This window comes from Psittacula echo (genome assembly GCF_963264785.1).
Source record: "Psittacula echo genome assembly, chromosome: 1".
NCBI lineage: Eukaryota > Metazoa > Chordata > Aves > Psittaciformes > Psittacidae > Psittacula > Psittacula echo.
This window is the reverse complement of record NC_137735.1, coordinates 74,520,948-74,541,662: the sequence shown is the minus strand read 5'-3', so window position 1 is coordinate 74,541,662 and position 20,715 is coordinate 74,520,948. Positions and strand designations below refer to the sequence as shown.

General features: G+C 39.2%; 1 protein-coding gene across 1 annotated transcript in view; it reads right to left on the bottom strand.

Moving 5' to 3' along the window:
• LOC308222042 (bifunctional heparan sulfate N-deacetylase/N-sulfotransferase 4) overlaps positions 1–19,806 on the bottom strand; it is a gene marked incomplete at its 5' end in the record, with an annotated part of 76,442 nt that extends 56,636 nt beyond the window's left edge. Inside the window, one exon of the mRNA XM_080619554.1 lies at positions 18,826–19,806. Coding sequence (XP_080475680.1) covers positions 18,826–19,806 — 981 coding nt within the window. The remainder of the gene's footprint in view (positions 1–18,825) is intronic.
• Between the last annotated feature and the right edge of the window lie 909 nt (positions 19,807–20,715).

Genomic DNA, 20,715 nt, shown 5'->3' with positions numbered 1-20,715 from the left:
TATCTGGCTGGGGAAGATCAAAGGCATTAGGCATGGTGGTGAGCAGGCACGGGCCCTGCTTCTGGTACCGTAGGAGCAGGGTATGGCTGCACTGGTTACCTGCTAGCAGTGATTGCTGTCCTATGTCGGTGTTACTGCCACAAAGATTTACAGCCTATTTGAGAAATCACTGAGAGTCTTTAATATAAATCACTACTGACTCTGAAGGACTTTTTAGGAATACTAATGAAATCTACTGGCAAATCCTGGAAAGGTTAAAACCAGCACATGCCCAAGCTGAGAACATGTGGTGCTTCCCTGTGGCTGGAGGTTAGAGTCTGCTGGCACTAGCCCTGCTGCTGGCTTGCTGCTGTCCGTGAAGGTTGAATGCAGCAGGAACAGGAGCCAGCAGCACTTTCAGCAGGGCAGTGAATGGGCTTAAAGCTTATTTCTTGTCAATTCTGATTTTTCAAAAGCTGAAGCATTTTCAGCAAAAGAAATCTCTTGAAGAAAGCCCCAGCTCCCATGTTCCCTACAGCTGCAGTTCTGCTTGGCCCTTACAACAGCTGCACAAAGAAGAGACATTTCTTGCATCTTGCCCTGTATCCATGTCTGCACAAGGCAGGTGGGGTTTGTTCATCTGTAATTCTTTTGGAATGCTAGCATGAGAGAGGCCAGAATGCAGAGGCAGAACTGTCATCTAGCTCTGATCAATCACAGAAAAAAACCCCAACACTAAAATATGTAATGAAAGGGCAAACCATCCCATCTCAAAGCTTTAAAGGGACAATATCTAGATTTAAAATAGTATGTTAATTAAAAATTCATGTTCACTGATCAGGATCCTGTTGCAGCAAACTGTGCTGGTGTCAGTCATTTTGCTGCACCTTATTAATAGTAAAACACAGAGACTAGGACTTACAGTTCCTCTTAAGTAATTTTTTGGTCTGTGCCAAAAAAAGAACAAAGTCTCCCCTTCTTTGGCACAATAGAAATACAGAGTAAAAGAAAAGTGACATTGACAAATGTATTTTCTTTTAGTTGTATATGCTGTCTTTTTTTTTTCTCTTGTTTCCTTGGTTGTTCAGAATTGCTTCTTTAAACAAACAAACAAAAAACCCCAAACAGCACCACAAAAAAAACCAACAAATGAACAAAAAAACCCTCCAACCAAAACCAACAAGAAAAAGAAAACCCAACCTGTTATTAGTGGGCACTCAGTTGTTATAAATTATGTAAGGGATGGACTAATGGAGGCTACCTGATTTATCTTCTTTAATTTATGGATTTGGATGTACTAAGGTTTAATCAGAGTGGTTTTCTGTTCCTTTACTGCTCTTGAAAATTATTTACTTGGGTAACTTGTCATAAAAATAAAAATTCCTTCGAGTTCTCATCATGGATATTTATCTCAAAATTCTGAACTCCTACCAGCAATCTCAAATGTCTACTTTAAATTTACTGCTTAAAACCTGACATATATTTTGGGGAGGAATTAAGTTTTTTTTTTCAACACACATTCAATCACAAAGGAGAGATTGGAACAGAGGTGATATATACAGAGTTCAGGTCTGTCCTTCAGTTTTCAGAACTCGTGTGTTTGCACGATGATAGATATTACCAGTGCCTTTAAGAGGGTACTTCCATATGTTTAAATGAAGAGCTTCTAAAGCTTTTGGACTGGGAGGGGAGCAAAGAAACTGCAGCAGTCTCTGATTTCTCTGTTCCTGTTCCTGCTATTACTGGTAAAAAATGGGAATATCCAAAATATCCAAATACAGGAGCAGAAACATGCCTCTCCAGCATTTTTTGGTCTGTGAACAGATATTTTTAAATTCTGACTTTTCCAATTTTGTCTTTCTTATTAATTGCTATGTTTCCTTATAACCCCTTGTAAAGAATGCAATGAGAATCACAAATAATTCACTCATACCATTTCTTTATACTTTTCACACCACTTCTAGCACCTATACATCAGCTGTGTCTGTGGCCTGTTACTTTTGCCGTTTGCAAGTTTGTCCATTGCCCACCATCTCCATAAAAATCAGAAAAATCAGAGTCTAAGTTAAAAATAAGCCAAAGTAATTTTAGGTAAAATGAGAACAAATCTCTCTAAGATCCAGAGGAAATGCTTCAGGTGTGTGATTAAAAAGTATAACCACATCATTTCAAAAAGTGGGAAAACTATATTCAGAGCAAAACTGAAGTACTGCCCTTCTTTAGATCACTCTGGACTAGGGGCTTGAAGAAAAAGCAAACCTACACCCTTGAGAAATTCAAGTGGTACAGTGTAACTGTTGAAAAGTATGAAGAAGTCTTTCACCCATCTTTCAGTGACTTCATAGAAAGGAAAGTCATGCTAACAAGGAGCCCTTCCATCTGGCACCACACCCAAGGTAGATCCAGGGCAGCAGAAAAGTCCAGGCTTCTGCTGGTTTTAACAGATGAAGCTGGATGCCCAGATCACTGAATGAGTTTGTATGCCCTGTTATTTAGGATGTCACACGAAATTATCCCAATGGTCCCCCCTGGTTTTCCCAGCTTAACATTGTGTATGTGCTCAGGGCAAGCCAGTGCATTCCAAGCTCCCTGAGAAAGGAAGACAACTGGCTGCTTCCTGGACTGTGGAAAAGGCCCTGAGCAAGGGTAGTAGCTGCCTCCTCACCCCAGCAGTTGGGAGGTCTGGCAGGGTATTTCAGCCACCAGAAAGAAAAAGAGGGTTTGAGTGAACTTCCTACTGGCTGATGGAGCTCATCTGTTGCTGGATGCTGCTAAATCATTGCTGACAGGGATGACTTATCCCCAGGCCTTCTAAAACTGCTTCTAACTACCTTTTTTGGTATTGCAATGCCTTGAATTCTCCCAAGCATCATGCATCTGTGAAGTATTTCCTGTTAGAAAGGCATGCTTGGTTATCTTCAAGGTCCTCATCCCTGCTTTTCTAAATTACACAGGATGAATGCTGTACGATGCTGTAAGTACAGAAAGTGAATTATTTGGAAGGGAGAGTAAACATTTCTAGCAAGTTTTTTTTAATGAGAAAGTGGTTACTGATGTCTTATACTACATGTTTTCTTGGCTTCCTTGGAAGAGAATGGGAATGTAATTTTGAAATTTCTTATTATTTCCCTCAACTTATCACTTGAATGAGAACACATTCCTGTGGTATATGGAGCCTTCCACAGGGAATGGTTTTTGGTGAAAAATTCAGCCCACACCCTAGAAGAAAGGTATGTCTTCCAAGCAAAATAATGTCTGATAACAATAACTATTCAGTGAAAATCAGTGTTTCTAATTTTTGTCATCCCTTTGTAGGTCTCACAATAGTTGAAATTTTGCTTTTTCATTTTTTCTCTGTTCTCACATATAGAACAACACTAGCTATAAGTCTTTATAGTGAATGAGTTTCTAGCAGTTAAGACAGTGAAGAAAGCCAAGCTCAACAACACATTAAGTGCTTGCATAGTATTATCTCTGAAAACAAAAGATGCACAGAAAGAGGGGTAGGGGGGTATGTTTGTATTTTTTTTTAATTTTAAAAATATTCCTATTTCAAAGCCATTCACATGTATTTTGGTGGTATGCAGAAAGTGGCATTACTAAGCCAGTTAACTTTTAAATCTAGTTGCTTTTGATCTTAGTCATTATAGGTAGTACTTTTTCCTCTAAATAATTCTATTGAAAACTGTATAGCTACTTGCAGTATAAAGTATGAATCAGTGTAACTTATGATCATTAAACCGAGAAAAATATGTTCAGCAAAATATCAACCTTTTAGTTATAGGTATTACACTAAATTTCTACTCATTTCTGACATGAGAGGTTCTATTACTCTCCTAGTTGTGGAGGAGTGCCATATTTTATATGGGAAGAGCAGGTTAAAAATCATAAGTACTAGATTGTTCTGACAGGTTTTGCTTGGCTAATGCTCTGCTACCCAAATGGGATTGTTTAACAAGGTATACATTCAGATCCTGGAAAGAATTTGCAGCAGAAAGTTGATAAATTGCTAAAAAACAGGTGATATTTTTCCAGTGTTGAAAATCTTCCTTGCTCCTCAAGCTCTTCTGTGTGCTCTGCATTCCCCCTTCTTTGCTCCTTCTCTCTCCTTGAGTTTAGCACACCTCAAACCTTTGCTGACTAAGGTTATAGCACCAGCAACCAGCCACTGAAATGACTAAACCCAGAATGGATTCAAACCATCTAACCATCTGGCTTTGATCAGGTTAATCATAGAATCAGCTGGGTTGGAAAAGACCTTTAAGGTGATCAAGTACAACCATTACCCCAGCACTGCCAAGGCCACCACTAAACCATATCACTGACAGCCTCATCTACACAGTTTGTGAATACTTCCAAGTACAGTGATTCCACCATGGCCCTGGGCAGGCTGTTCCAATGCCTGATCACCTTCTCAGCGAAGGAGTTGTTCCTAATATCCAACCTAAACATCTCCTGGCACAGCTTGAGGCCGTTACCTCTTGTCCTTTTGCTTGTTACTTGGGAGAAAAACTAACCCTATGCCACCACAACCTCCTTTCAGGTAGTTGTAGAGAGTGATAAAGTCCCCCCTGAGCCTTTTCTTCTCCAGATTAAATCCCAGCAGCTCCCGCAGCTGTTCCCCATCAGACTTGTGCTCCAGGCCCTTCACCAGCTCCATTGCCCTTCTCTGGACTTGCTGCAGCACCTCAGCATCTCTCTTGTAGTGAGAGGCCCAGAACTGAACACAGGATTCAAGGTGCAGCCTCACCAGTGCCTGGTACAGGGGGATAATCACTGCCCTGGCCCTGCTGGCTACACTGTTTCTGATATGAGCCAGGATGCTGTTGGCCTTCTTAGCTACCTGGGCACAAGCTGCTCGTGTTCAGCTCTGTCAACCAGCACCCCTGGCTCCTTTCCCATGAGCAGCTTTCCAGCCATTCTTCCCCAAGCCTGGAGTGTTGCATGGTATTGTCGTGGCCCAAATGCACTTTGCCTTGTTGAACCTTATACTATTGGCCTCAGCCCATCGATCCAGCCTGTCCAGATCCTTCTGCAGAGCTTTCCTATCAATCAGCAGATAATAGCAGAAGAATATTGCAAGACTGGTTTTAACCATCCTACAGTGCTCTCTTTCCAGCCTTTTGTGCACACATAGATCTACAGGCATATACCTGTGTCTATATATATTACAATGAACTGTAGCTTTTCACATTTACAAGCTTGTCCTCTTAAACTGGCACAGTACAGAATATTGTCCAATATAGCAACAGAGAAAAGCGAGGACAAGTACTTAGTACATGATTCAGCCAAAAATTTTCCCCCAACACATTACTCAATTAAACCTCATTGTACCTTCATGTCAGTGGATAGTCTTTGTATTGTCTTCAGAGTGCAGTGTACACGGCTTGTTAGCCGTGCCACCCAATGAAAACCGTAACAGTGAAAGACTAATAAACTCCCTTTTCCAAAGACAATTTCCTCTCACCCTTCACAAAATCTTGGGCATGAGTTATTTGACATCCAAGTCTCAGGCAAGATCCTCATCTTTGGAAATGTCTAAACCTCCCTTCGATATTATCAATGTGTGTATTATCAACCCAAAATATTCCCTTGTATTAAGCAAACAAATGACAGGCTGTTGCTAGTCTGAGGCTTTGCCTCTTGTTGCTGAGCTTTGAAATGTATCTGCAGCCTGAAGGCTGATAGTAAATCCCCGCTGGTCTGTAACACAGAGCTGCTCTCTAAACACCCACCTTGCAATAGTTGCAGCAGTGATGGGTAGCTTTTATTTCCGGATAATGTGCTGGCAGCATCTTCACAGTTACAAGAGGAATAATAGTGAAAGCATATGGGAAACCTTATTCCCTTTCCTAATAACAAATACAGTGGAATTACACTTTATCATACCACAGACATATTTATTTATGATGCACATAAATCTTGGGATATGTTACTAGAAAGACACATGCAGAGCTTTTATATTAAAGAATTTACATTCTGCAGCTGAACCTATTTTTTTAACAGAAATGCATTATTATTATTAAACATGCAAAGTGTAGCCTCAACAGTTCACACTTATGCCTTGAGCTCCATTAAAAATTTCCTAAATTAATAAGATTATATTTAGTCTCTATTAATTATAGAGACGTATAGATTAATGCTTATTTATCCATGTGTATTCAATTAATTTCCTAACATTTGTGCTAATTTGCTGAAAAAACTACAGTAAATACTATTACAAAGGAGGTCTTCAGTCTTTATAGCCCTTAGGGATTAAATATTACTGGAAAATGTGGCCTCTTCCCTCTCTAAAGTCCTGAACTCACAGTCAGAGCTGCTGTTACAGAGAATATTTCTGAGACCAAACCCCCTCGATGTTGAAATCAGTATCAAAACTTCTATTACCTAAACTGATCCTGATCTTGGCTTTGCATCTATGCTATTAATGAGCAGGATAATGCACACTTCTACAGAGTTTTGAGGAGTTAAAAACCCCAGGGAATGGAAAATTATGCTGAGATGTACCCTATTAAAACAATTGAATCTCAACCAAAAAAAGCACTTGTGCTTTCAAGAATCACTGACAGTTTTAAGGGCCAATATTTCATGAGTTTTGAGAAAGGCAAGCAAATACAGCATGCTGTCAAAAATGTGAAATCAAATATTCTTCATACAGCCTTTACTTGAAGGTCTGATGTCTTGGGGTGAAAATCATAGGTCCTTGAAGCCCATGACTTTGATTCAATCTGGGCAATTCAAATGTAATATTGAGACAACTTTTAGAAGTTGCTCAAATGCTGATATTTTGGATTTCATATATAATGTAAAAGTTATGATGAGTCTGGCTTTTGCATGAAATGAAGGGGCAGTAAAAACCTGACATATACATTTCCTGCGATAGTCGCATGTTAGAAAATCTCTCAGCAGGGTGTGAATTATTTGCATTTTTTAATTTCTGGAAGATCAGAAATTCCAAAGCTACATTTAATTATGATCTTTTGGAATATTTAAAAAATAGACTTCAAATGGTCTGGTTTTCTGGGCCTGAGCAGACGAGCTGGCAGAATAGAATTTTGTTTAAATCGCATTGCAGTGAAACATTCTGAATTTAATAAAATAACATTTTGCCACAGGAAACTGTTTCACTGGAGCAGTTCAAGTTGATCGAGTAACAAGAAGATCAACTTCATTTTCCCCTGCTTTGCCACATGGCCATTTTGGAAGCATTTTTCACCCATTTAGTCCAAGGATAGATGGCTAAACAAGTTGGAAGGAAGGAAATCTAAAAGCCTGAACTCTAATTCTTTGAATTTCACCACATCTTGGTCAGAAAGAATTGGGAAGGAGATACAAGTTTTAATATATTTAATTTGTGATCGTTTAAAAATAAATGAAAAATGCCAATTAAATGACTACCTCAGTTAAAAACCTGAAACACTCTTGGATAACTAATTCAGCCCTCTCCAATCAGAAGTGTTGAAAATAGCATGGATGTCGCACTAGAGAAGCTCAGTGTGTCTCACACCACTGAGCCCGCTTCTGTTTGGGTGCTGTCTGCATTAAAACATGAACAACGGATTAAAAGAGTGCTGGCATTATGAAGAAAGAATAAAAAACATACAAAAGAGTAGGGGTTACAGATATGTAAAGAAACTGTCATAGCTTGGTAAATGGTATATGCCATTTGAGCTGCTGAAGGGAAATTAAAACATCTGTAGGTTTATTTCCTCAAGAAAACATCATACCAGAGATGAACATTGAGGTGATGTTATGCTAATAGAGTATGTTTGGGGATGTAGAGGCATTGCTTTCTTTCAGGTGAAAGTTAGAACAGCCAGTTACTGGTTTTGCTTTTCCAAAACGAGCCAGAGGTGGGATAATGGCTTCACTGCTCAAATGTGCTGCCTAAGAAAGGAAGAGGCTATTCTGACATTTTCTAGCTTGTTGCAAGTCTCACTGCTAATTAAACAAAAAGGGAGATTCATTTTATTAAAAGGAATCCAAGGTTTAGGATAGCTGGTCTCACAAAAAATCCCCACCAAACAAACAAACAAACAAACAAAATCCACTAAAGCAATAAACAAATTAAGGAAAAAAGAAAAAAAAAAAAGAGTTTCACTCAACTTCAAGAATTCCAACTTGCTAAAACTACCTTTCTTCACATCTTCAGAACCACCTTTGTGAGCTCTATGGGCTTGGATGACAGGCCTGGGTAAGACAACCTCTGACTAAAAAGGCAAAGTCACTCTTAAATAATCTCTCAGATGTGAAGGACAGCACATTGTCTTAGCAGTCTCTCTGTGCCAACCTTAACTGGAAATACAAGAGCTTTTTATCGTATGCTCTGCTAATCAATGCTAAATGCTGGAGTCTTAAATCAGAAACCTTTAATACATGCAATGTGTTGCAACAAATCAAATCCTAATAAACCAAAACACTGTTCAGAAAGCTCTAGAGTGTTTTTACTAATACACTGGTTTGCAGTAAATTATGAATAACTTATCCTTTCATTTACTTGTTACTTTTGAAAATGAAATTCGATTAAGGTTTTAAAGAAAATATAGGTTTTTTTCATCCTGGCATTTCTTGAGAGGGCTTCTTAACTTTTATAAAATATTCTGAATAAAATATTGTAACTATTGAAATTATAATTTATTATATTTAATATTTCCATTACAAATTTAGACATTTCGGCTACAGGAGATGACACTAAAGAGCCTTATAAGATTATAATTGCCAATGAGACCAAAAATTTATTTTATACTTTTTTTTTGAGAAATGAATTCATAGCACTCAGAAATCATTTTTATGTAAGTATTGTAGAACTAGTAAGGTTTTTACATAAGGTCATATTAAATAGTAAAACCAAGAATGTGAAAGAAATATGATTTTAATAAATGGAAAGGCACTTATACAGTAAGGTTTTATGCCGTTGAATCTCATAGGCAGTTAGAAACCTTGATTTTAGGACCACTGCATATTCTAGCAGAGAGAGCAGACTAATTGTAAGCAGAAATATTACTTCATTAGGACAATGTTTCTAGAATAAAAGGTTGACAGCAAAATAAAAATGTTGTGTGGCTTCCTCTCTGTGGGTGATGCTGCCTTATGGGCAGTAGTTCTAAAATTACTTTTCTTTCTTATCTCAAAAAAAACCTCATAGGAACATTGCCTGGTGCATTTGGCCCATAAGGTTATTCCTCTCACCTCCTGTATTTATGGAGTAATTGTGTTTCCTGCCTGCAGAAAACTGTTACAGTTGGATACAAAGCTGTGCTACATCCACGTTCATCACTTGGAAAGGGTACTACTGTGCATTCAGAACAGGCACCACGCAAAGGATGTGAAGATAGCAGTGCTGAGAAATGTGTGGATAAGACATTAAAGGCCAGGAAATGAAAATGAAGGTAAATTACAGCTGATGTTGGCATTCCACTACCAAACTAAGGATAGGCTGACAGTGAAGAAGCAGGGGAATTTACTGGAAAGTCTTTTACTGCTAGCATCTGTGCGGCAGTAAAGAAACGGGAGCAATCCCGACCTGGAGAACGAGCAATCATCTGTGCTGGCAGCAAAACCACATGAAAGGAGAGTTTCTTTGTCAGCGGGTTTAAGAAGTTGGGGCAGCAACTTGGGGTGCCCTGTGTAGCAAAGCAGAGGGTTGCATTTGAGACAAGTTAGCATCTAGTGGTCCATGGCCACGGAGAGCAAGGTGATCTCCCATGTGTTTCTGGTTCAGCCTGCTATATATCTTGGCAATGACAAAAAAAAGAACCTAAACCTAGACTCAGCTGAAATGATAACAAGTACTGGAACTTGACAATGCAGACAGTTCAGTATTGCTGGTGCATTGGTAAAGATGGTGTGCACAGATGTTAGCCTTATTCAGGAGAAAGAGTTGATCATCTGTAGGTTCTTGGCATCATCCTTTGAAAGCCTGAGTGATACTGCATTGTTGCAGGGTCTTCTTTAAAGTGAGAGACGAGTCCTAGACATTTACGTCTTTCCAGGATCACAGCTCTGGTTGGTGAAACTATTAGCCATTCCTAAAAGATAAATTAAACACTTGCAAATAACAAAGGGTTTACCTGTCACTGCTCTTGGTTTTAAGCTGAGAACCTTGATCTGTGTTTCCACAAAGGGCTGGAGAGTTTCCATGCCAATAGCCATACGTCAAAAACTGATTATCAGGTCTAGCTAGTTGGCATCTGGTGGAAAACCACAATGCATCATGTAGTGTTTCATTGTAGCTCATGCTTTCATAGCAAACCCTGAATGCTTCACACCAGAATAATATCTGGTGACATAAACGTAAAAGTCAGGATGATTTTCTCATCGAATTTGATTCTTTGTGTGTGTGTTTATGATCATTGCAGAAAACCCCAAGTAACTCTCTGATGCACAGACGTCCCCTTCAGCAGTGAAATAACTATATCAAACTGTCACAGTTTCAAATGTTCTACGAAATTGTTCATTTTTTTTTATTTATTAAAGTAGCTGCACATAGACCATATAAGATTTCCTAAATAGAATAGTTTCTTTCAAAGTGAATTTCTCCAGATGAATCAATGTGTTTGTATGCAAAGCACTATTCTCCAGCAAACACTGCTGAAAGCAATATATGACTCATTCTAACTCTTCCACACTATGCATGACTCATGTTGAACGATGGAGGCAGAAGGTCATTTGTTCTTATGTCTCTGAAAAAGTATTTGGCTCTGTATATGGCCAAAGGAAAAGGAAAAACATACGAAAATTGTCCATCTCTTTGAGGAAAGCCTAAATCTTCCCATAGATGAATGAACAGCTCACTAGAAGCAGTGTTTACATCCTAGATTTTAGAATCATAGAATCACAGAATGGTTTGGGATGGAAAGGACTTTAAGATCATCTAGTTCCAACCCACTGCCATGGGCAGAAACACCTCACACTAGATCGTGTTGCCCAAGGCTCTGTCCAACCTGACCTTGAATACTGCCAGGGATGAAGCATTCACCACTTCTTTGGGCAACCTGTTCTAGTGCCTCACCAACCTCACAGTAAAGAGCTTTTTCCTTGTATCTAACCTGAACTTCCCCTGTTTCAGTTTAAACCCATCACCCCTTGTCCTGTCATTGCAGTCCTTAATGAAGAGTCCCTCTCCAGCATCCTTGCAGGCCCCCTTCAGAAACTGGAAGGCTGCTATGAGGTCACCATGCAGCCTTCTCTACTCCAGGCTGAACAGCCCCAACTTGCTTAACCCCTTCTTTCTTTAGAAAAAAAGTAATTTTGTTCTGAAATGAAGCTGGTGTTTAGCTTGAAGTTTATTCTGTTGTCTGTATTGTAATCTGATTGTGATTTACCACTTTTGATGTTCCACATGCTGGTATGTGATGCTTACCTTCAGGACTGATAATTAACAGACAGAGTCCATCTACTAGAAAGTATTTTTGCACTTCAGAGGGACAACAATCCCAGTGTTTGAGGTGCAGCTTTTATTCTGCCCTCTGCATAAGCTGGCATTTGGTAACGTTTACCTAAAAGTCCTTACGTTATTCTGACTATATGGACAGAAGACAGGTGGAGACATATAAGATTAGAAGTGAAAGTATTAATTGCAGGGGGCTATGGCCATATTCATAGAAGAGATAAAGAAGACCATAAGATTTAATTTGGGTGAGTATACATGTTATATAGGTATATGGTTATATTGATTGTTCAAATGGTATGTGTAAGGATTTGAAAACAGGAATAAATGATGATTCGGTTTCATATTAAGTTATGATACAGAGGTGAGCAGAAAATGCATGGCTAATTATTGCTAAATATTTTGAGTTTCAAAGTTCTCCTTTTCTCTTTGATATTCTCTCTATGATCTCATCTGTTTGTCTATCCTTCCATCTATTCACCTTGTTTCCCTGTTTCTGAGTATTGCCACTTTCAAATCATTTGAATAATGCCAATGATGCTAAATTGAGCTTTTGCTCTAAGGGTGTTTTCTGCTCACATTTGGATGACAAAGGCATATTTAAAGTTACTTAAGTAATGCTGCTACTAAAGTAACTGCATTATATACAGCATTCTTGGTAATGTGTTTATTGCTGCATCAAGTGCTTTTAAAGCAGTAATTGTGACTGCTTTTTAAGTCTGAATTGCCTAGCCTTTCTAGAAAGATATTTGATAATTTCATAGATTCTTTTTTTGCTATACAAGAAACAATTGTTATTGCTTCTTTTAACTAATATGCATTGTTTTAAAACTCAGGTTAATGTGGGCCTCTTGAGAGGCTGCTATAAAGCAGCCATGTGGTTTGACTCCTACAGATTCCCTAGATGTTATGAAAGCGATTTAAACTGAACTAAATGAAGCTAAATTAAACAGAATACCATGTATATCCAGGAAATATACTCCAGTATGATACAACCTATGACTTCAGAACTACTTTCTCAGAATTACTTTGGAGGAAGGATTTGAGAAATCAGTACAAATCCAAGTACAAATTGTGCTGGGTTTTAACAGTTCAGAATTGTTAATCTTTTCAAAACTTAACTTCTGTTGAGTTCTTATTGCTAGCTAAAAAAGAAGAATAATGGATGGTTTTTCTCTGTTTTGCTTGCTTTGTGAAAGAGTAAACCTTTTTTCTTTTGGAAAAAAAAAGAAAGAAAGGGATTTGTGATAATTCTGAAGTGCTTGTACAGCAGAATCAAATTGCCCTGCTTGGAATCTTTTAACTCTACAGGCAAAAAATCCAGTGCACCCTCTGGGAAAAAAGAGCACTGAGTGAGGAAAACACAGGAAAATCTTGCTTAGACAATATGATAGAAGTACCCGTATAACATGTGGGACACATGGAAGGAATCTAATTGTCTAAACTTGTGAAATGTAAGAATTAGAAGATCAGAGACACCAGAATTTGTTTTCTGGCAAGACTCTATAAAACACTGTCAAGACCTACCATACCTTCGGTGGGAAACCTGGGAGATGAGAGAACCCCAAATCTATTATAATTCAGGCAGGGTTCTTGGACAGACAGTTAATCCACCAGGCCACCAAGGAGGAAAATAAATGTTTTGCTGATGGCAAAGGAACAGATGAAAGAACAGGCTTTACTGAGACTGGGGAAAAAAAATAGTATGAAACATTTTGTATGATGTATCTTGACAAGGCACTTGAGCAGTGTTCAACACTCAGATTACTGCAGAAAGAATTGGGGGATTCAAGAGACCTAAACAGGGAAAATACTGAATGAAGTGTCATCTTGGCTGAAGCAGAATGGAGCAGACACTCCCATTTTTAGAAAGATTGTCTGATAGTTAAATTTTTCTTATAATACCTTCTCAGCTCATTTTACATTAATTTTTATTTTTTTTAAGACCATCCAAAAGTGTGAACTCCAGCATTTTGCTTCATTATGTTCTTCACTGCCACTCTAAAGTGCGTTAAAAGGTGACAGTGGAGCAACACAGCTTATAATGACTGATGCTTGGCTGTCTCCACTAGCTTCCTACGCTCATACATCTTGTGTTTTTAGTTTCTTCTGTGTTGTCCATTGGTGTGGTTACTTCACTGGCAGGACTTTATTATTACAAAAAGACTATAGGGATGACTGTTATATCTCATCAGCAAGGAATCAATTGCTGTTTGCAGCTTCTGCTGAAGGAGAAAGCTGCAAATGAATAAAAAAAAAAAAAAAAAAAAAAAAGATGTGTTTCTAGTGCCTATTTATAGCACCAAAAGTTTCAAATTTTGCTCAAGCACTAGGGGTTTTGGAGATTGATATTGAGTATATTTGGAAGTAACTGGATGCAGATTGAGGTATTGGGCTAGTTATTTCCATTAGGACTTTCCCTACAGTTGAGTGTGAGTGCAGGATGGCCAGAAGAGAGCAGAGCATCCAGAGAAGCTCTTCAAAAACCTGAGTTAGAAATCCAAGTATCTGTTATAATCCTCCCAGACTCTGAATTCTGGTCTTGACCACTCCTGGCAAATTTCTCTAGAAAGCTGCGCAGATTCTGTGACACTAGATGCCAAATTCTGTGAAGGGATGCAGAAATACAGTCCTGTCTGTTGTTAAATAGATTCCTCATCCACCTGGCTTGCTTGAGTCCATAACAGCAACTCCAAACAGCACAAAAGGTAAGGCATCCTAGCAGAACTGAAGCAGGAACAAGCATTAGTCTACAACAGTTTAATATTAAAATCCTTCTTTCAAAAGGCATTTAGACTTTACATGGACAGGGAGGAGGGTTTGCACACAGCAGCGTGGAAAGCTTTACCCACCCTGTGCCCACCTGCAGCTTTGTACTGACTATCCTTCTGCCATGCCTGGTGGCATGGCCTGGTGGCATTTCTAATTATTCCAACAGAAAACAATTGTTCATGCAGAAAGATAGAAAATGCCTATGCTGGAGAGATTCAGTTATGGAGCTCAGCCTCCTGCTGGGCCAGCACTCTTTAATTTAGAATTAGCAGAAAAGATGCAACTCCAACATGAATTCCTGTCTTTAAAATACTAAAATGAACAAGATATCACAGCCTTGAAGTGTTCAAGGCATTCTAATGATGATGAAGGTCAAAGACAAAGTGCAGACTTGTGGAAGTGAAGAGTTGTCAGACACTAATGTAACGCTTATTTCCACTGAAGTAAGTGGACTGAAGCTTAGAGTGGAAAAAGATGGGAGAATGCAGATGGGCTTTTTGGTGCTGCAAGAAGGAAAGACTACAGTCAGCAGTAACCCAAACGACATTCCCACGCATGTAAATGTTGCACTAGGTCTTACTATAGCAACAACAACAAAAAAGACTTTAGCAAGTTCTTGCTACGTGTTTGGGTAGCACAGCTTTGTTTGTACTCAGTTAAAAGGAAACTGTGAAGGTAAAAGTTCTCTATTTTCTCAGTATGGTAATCCCAGACACAGCATAACCAGTGGTTTCTAGGCTTTTTACTGAGTCACTGCTGACGGTGATCATCGTCTTGTTGTGTGGCTGGGAACCAATGTGATTTGCAAGTACACAAATGAGGTAATTCTGCAAATTAACTGATGAATTCTTGAGTCTTTTGCCTTCTAAAATCCATCAGTAAGATAATAGATTGGCAGGAGAGAAAGGGAGAAATTCATTTGCAGAAGCTCACTAGGCTCAAGATAGATCCCTGCAAAGCTTGGGAAAACAGCTCTCCGTGGCTCTGCTGACTTCCTGTTTAATTACTTAGCCAGACATGACCTTGCACAACTTCTATAATACAAGGACCAGGAGATCTTTTGTGGTAAGCAAAGCCCATAATAACTCTGTTCTCTAATCTCTGTTTCTCTAGCTGATGCCACTCTTTGCATAACTATACATGTCCCTGAAGAACCTAATTGAGAAATGGCTTTGTGATGGGATAATACGTTTGAGTTGTAGGAATTACACAGGAACGGTGTTACTTGTCTTTTTTTGTTACATACAAATACTGTTATCAGAAACCTCATTTCTATTCACATGCCCTTTGGTTTGGCAGTTGTCACATGTTTGGTCCCTGGAAGAAGGAAAAACCTAAGAGGCTGAACAGAGTGATGCTATTTACCTGTATTTTTCATGCAGCTGGGAGGTGTGTAACTATTCAGTTGTATTCTTGTGTGCACCTGGGAATCTGCCATGTATGAAGGCATTCCCAAGGAACATGAGTGTGAGTGGCACCTTAGAAGAGCCTAGCAGGGAGTCTGTATACCTCTGCAAAGTGAACCTACACTGCTTGCAGTGACAAATGCCGATACTGTGAACTGGAGGAACTGAAGAAGTAGTGACATAGCGGCATAATGCAGTGGATTGTTCTGTGCTAAGAAACTGTTTCATTACAAGCCCTGCATTATATGGTTCTCTTGGTTTGTTTTTGAAAGCACTATATAAATAACAAATATTTTAGTTTGTATTGGTGATCTGACAGTTTAAACTTGCATTGCAGGGGACAATGATATTATTTTTGAGGTGCATCACATCATACATGTAGACTGTGGGGGTTGGTTGGATTTTTTTTTTTTGGCCGTGAGTGTTTGGGGTCTTTTTGGTGCTAAGTATACCTGTAATATGCAGTTCAGGAAAGAAAGGAGATGGTCCAAGTTCTGCCACATTTTGTTGAACAACATACGGATGCTGTGCTAATCCCTCTAGCTGTTGGAGTCATTCACACTTCCACCATTATCATACCCCTCTAGGATAAGCACAACCTGCCCCTAAATCTCATGCCCTGAAAACACAACCCTCTCAGAGCACCTGCCCACAGCTGCTGCTTCCAAATGCACAGAAGTACTTTGACGCCACTTGCACATCAGCTTCTTAAATGTCTCCCTCTGCTATATTTGCCTTTCCAGCAAAAAAGCTGTTCTGCCTTAAGGGATGAATAAAGCCCCACTGGTTCTTAATTGTCTTCTTCCCCAAGCAGCTTGGGAGATTGTTTGCTAACTGGCTGTAATTATCCTTTATTGTAAACTAACTAATGTACACTCTGATTTTGGTGTTATGATGTTCATTAGCAAGCATCCTGTTTTGAATGTGTATGCATTCTGGGAACGTCCAGTCTATAAGAATGGTCTGATTTCTGTCACAAGTGTTCCTGAAATACCCTGAGGAACCTGGGTATTTCACCAGACCTGTATGTGGTAACTGATCTGAAATGAAACCAACAATGTTAAGGACAGAATATCAATGGATGGTCAAGTTGCAGAGTGGATTTGCGTGTGAACATTTTCTAAAAGTGAGATACAATTTTTATTGTCCCCAAAAGATTGTTTGATGGGAAGACTGGTTCTGAGCCTGTGCCCGCAAAAGATTTCTCCCCATGGTCCGTGTTTGTGGCATGGTTCCTTGTTAGAGGTGAAGAAAGGATTCATCTCCTGAGTGCTACTGTTTGTGGTTTTGTAATGGAAGTGGGATGCTACTTTTGCAGTCGGGAAATGTGGACAGAATGGAAGCTTCCCTTCATACCTTGACTCAAACATAATCAATAATTTAAGAAAAAGTCTGAGTCCTAGCAGATGATTTTTCTTGCTATTTTCAAGATACTCAGCAATGTGGACTGCTCAGTTTTCTGATGGGTAAATGTGTGCAGCATGTAAAACTGATGCTGAATGTTTTTTAATGGCTATGGTTCCGCCATCTGCCTCCTACTCAAGCCCCTGGATCTGGAGTTTTCTTCCCTGTCTTCCATAATAAAGAGCATTGAAGTGTGGCTGCTCCCCCAAGCACAGGGTACTAATAGCTAGTAATATTGATTGCTGGATAATGAAGGAGGTGACTTGGTTTTTTTTCTGTCTAGTGAGATCATTCCAGTCAAAAGTATGATTTGAATTTCCAAGTGACTCTCTGTGGACATTCTTCTTACTGTAATAGAGGCTCTTTACCTAATGTAGAATAGTAGACTTCCTTAGGGGAGCAAGCCACATCAGGAAGAGACGCTCTCAAAACTGTACAGGTGGAAAGCTGTTGCTGAAAACCTTGTTCCACAATTGCCTTTTCAGTTAATTTCCTCTTGTATACAAGCCCTTTCTCAGAGCATTTTACATATATTTCCAGAGAGAGCACTTGATCACCGAGTGTGTGCACAGCGCTCACATCTCAAGATACCAGGCATTGCAAGTGCCTGGTGCTAGAAGTCAGCCTGATGAGCATTCATATGCCTGGTTTGGCTAATAGAATTACCTGATCTGTTCTAAAGTGCAAAATAGTTCTAACTGTATATGAGACTACTGCTTTTTCTGGGTGTTTTAATATCTGTCTTACTGAACTGGATGAGGAGGCAGCTGACTAGAGAAGGTGTAGAAATTGAAATAAGAATTAAGTAATAAAATAGAAATATGTGTTTAAAACCAAAAGGCTGGTCTATTGGTCATATTGATCATCATCATCACAAAACCTTTAGAGTAAAGGCTTAAGAATGTGATGTGGCATGCTTAGGAACTTCAGCTGATCTCTGAATATGACAATTCCCACATGTGGAAAACTGCAAGGAAATAATTGTCATGCTATTGAGTTCTGTCCAAGTTGCGCACATCTTTGGAAGTTACTCTAAGCAAATCTAATGATACCCCTGGATACTACAGACTACGAAATAAGTTTCAAAGAGCCTCCAAAGAATAGTCTGTGGGCTTTTCACCATATCAGGTGTTTATGTCATTTGCTAAGTATAGGCTATGTTTCCATCCTGCCACTAGGAACTTTAAACGCTGATCTGCCAGTCTGGTAAAGAAAAGTTTCTTGCTGATTTTTTTTTGAGTCAAAATGTTACTGTAAATCTTTCAGCCTTTGTTTTTTCCTTTTACACTTTTTGTTCTTTTTAAATATAGTAATAATTATGTGAGATTTTAAAAGACAGCCATCTTCTATTGTTCCATTTACTTTTCAGAAATACTGAAAGGAAGAATAAAAAAAAATGCCTATTAGATGGTATTTTGTATATGCCGCAGACATACATGTGTATGTGTGTGCATAGGGGAAAACAAAATTAATGCAGTGTAAAACATGGTCTTATCTAAAAATTCAGGTATCTTAGCAGCAAACCTGCTCGAGGAACAGAGATCCTTTTATTTAGTTTAAAGAAAGATCTCTCATGTCAGATATAAAAAGTCTCCTTTGTTACTCAGGTGCACTAAGCAACCAGTACATTTGCTATATGCATTACTGTATCAGACCATCTCTGTGTATCAATGTACATACATATACATAAATACATCTCTATGTATGTGGGTAAACAGACTTGTAAAATAATCTTAAGTTACAGTTTCTGTATCTGCTAGCTACTCTCGTGCACTTTCAGCCTTTACCCAGAAATGGAGCTTGCCAGCTTTTTCAGGCTTTGTCTCTTTTTAAATATCCATTTGCATACATAGTATCCCCCACTTCTCGCCTTACCTTCACATCATTGATGTTCATCCTAGTTCCCTCCTTCCCAACAAAGATGTCATCTATGTCAACCAGAATATACCTGTCCAAGGACAGGGTGAGCTTCTTCCCCGATAGGAAAGAGATGGCATCAATAAAGATCAGTTTGTGCAACCAGAAGGTCAAGTTGTTTCCAAAGAGGACTCTCTGAATCCCATCATGAAGCCCCAAATCTTGGATAACAGTTGCATACAGAGCAGCCTTTGGCAATGCTGCGAGATGTGGTCTGGAGGTCTGCAGTTCGGTTAAAAGCACGGGTTGATAGGTGGAATGGTTAAACTGGAAAACTGTCCAGTCTTCGCCAGGCAGTGGACCTTTCTCGACCTTTGGTGCTTTGGTAATGCGCAGCAGGGGAGACTGAGAGTTTACCATACAGTCTTTGAGGGCCACATTATTGTAAAGATGTAATGGCAAGCCTTTCAATTTTGTACTGGGGGAGCTGTTTTCATTGGCTTTATGAAAACCAATTATGCTAACACTGTATTCCACACAGTATTTTTCCAGAAGCTCTCTATTCCATGAGTCCATGGATACATACTTTAAAATATTCTCATATATAACAATCATGTATTTTCCTCTTCCACTATCTGTGAGAGGGGGAATGTCCCCTTTAGCTGGTGCAATGACCATGTGGTACTGAAATCTGCTGGACTCGAGGATGGCTATGATGTCTTGCCCCAGCTGGGAGTACTGGCTTTCCACAAACAGGAGGATGGTGGGATCAGTTTTAGAGGGATCAATTGGCTTAGCTGTTTTCAGCTCCACAGACCTGTAAGGTAGAAGCTTGAGGTCTTCACACTCTACTTCTCCAGTGGTTTCCACAAAGGCCATTTCCTGCTTGTAGCCAGTGTAGAGGTAATAGGCAGAAATGACAATACTTGCCAAGCAGAAGGTCGCCAGAAGAATGACTAGTGTTCTGAAACTTCTGCGGAACTTCACAATTAGACTCATCTTTCGCAGGACTTTCAGCTTCTATTGGAATTGCCACTCTTTTGGTTCTCTGTTCCTAAAGTACCATATGAACAAGGAGATGCAGAGGTGCCAATTCCCCTTCTAAGATGTTCATGTGACCATTGCAGTGCATTTATGAAGCTGTCAGGGACGTTATAAAGCTGTTGGAGTAGGAAGTCAAAGGATCCAGAAAGCTAAATTGAAAGGTTTTTTCAGAAAGCAGCAGCTGCCAATAATCAATGAAGAGGACTCTTAACATTATCTGCAACAAGGAGCAGAGGAAGAGTAAATAAAATAAAATCCATAAAGCAATTAAAAACACGTGTTGATAAAGTCGGTGATTGATACTGGTAATCTCAGTTAAGAGGGAAGTTTATGAACAGTTTGAGGAACACTCAGTGTCACTTGTTTTTTTGATGTATTAAGATAAGCTGCATTAAAGAGCTCTCCCATATTCCTAGGGTATAAAATCTGAACATAGCTTTTTGAGGACATGTATCTCTTCATTTATGGAAACTTCTTATCTAAAACAATTCATTGTTATTACAAATGGGAATGACTGAAGATTGCAGGACAAAAATAGGATAAAGTAAATACTTGTTAAATACTGGGCCATGTTCCATGTCAGTTTCAAACTTCAGAAGTATTTTGAAAGGAGCAACAAATTCTATGTTGGACCATGAAACTAATGAAAGTGAAGTGAAAGGCATGAGAGGACTTTGAGTAAAGATTTGCAGAACTTTTCTGTCCAGTATCCATTCTGTACCTGGAGTGATCAGTACTTTACAGCCCATTTAAGGGCTGTCTGAAATGACATCTCCAGCTGAAGGACTGGGACTTCGGTCTGTCCCTGTGGTATTGTATAGGTGAAGTACAAGGGGCTTAAACCTGGTTGCCTGGCCAGCTCTG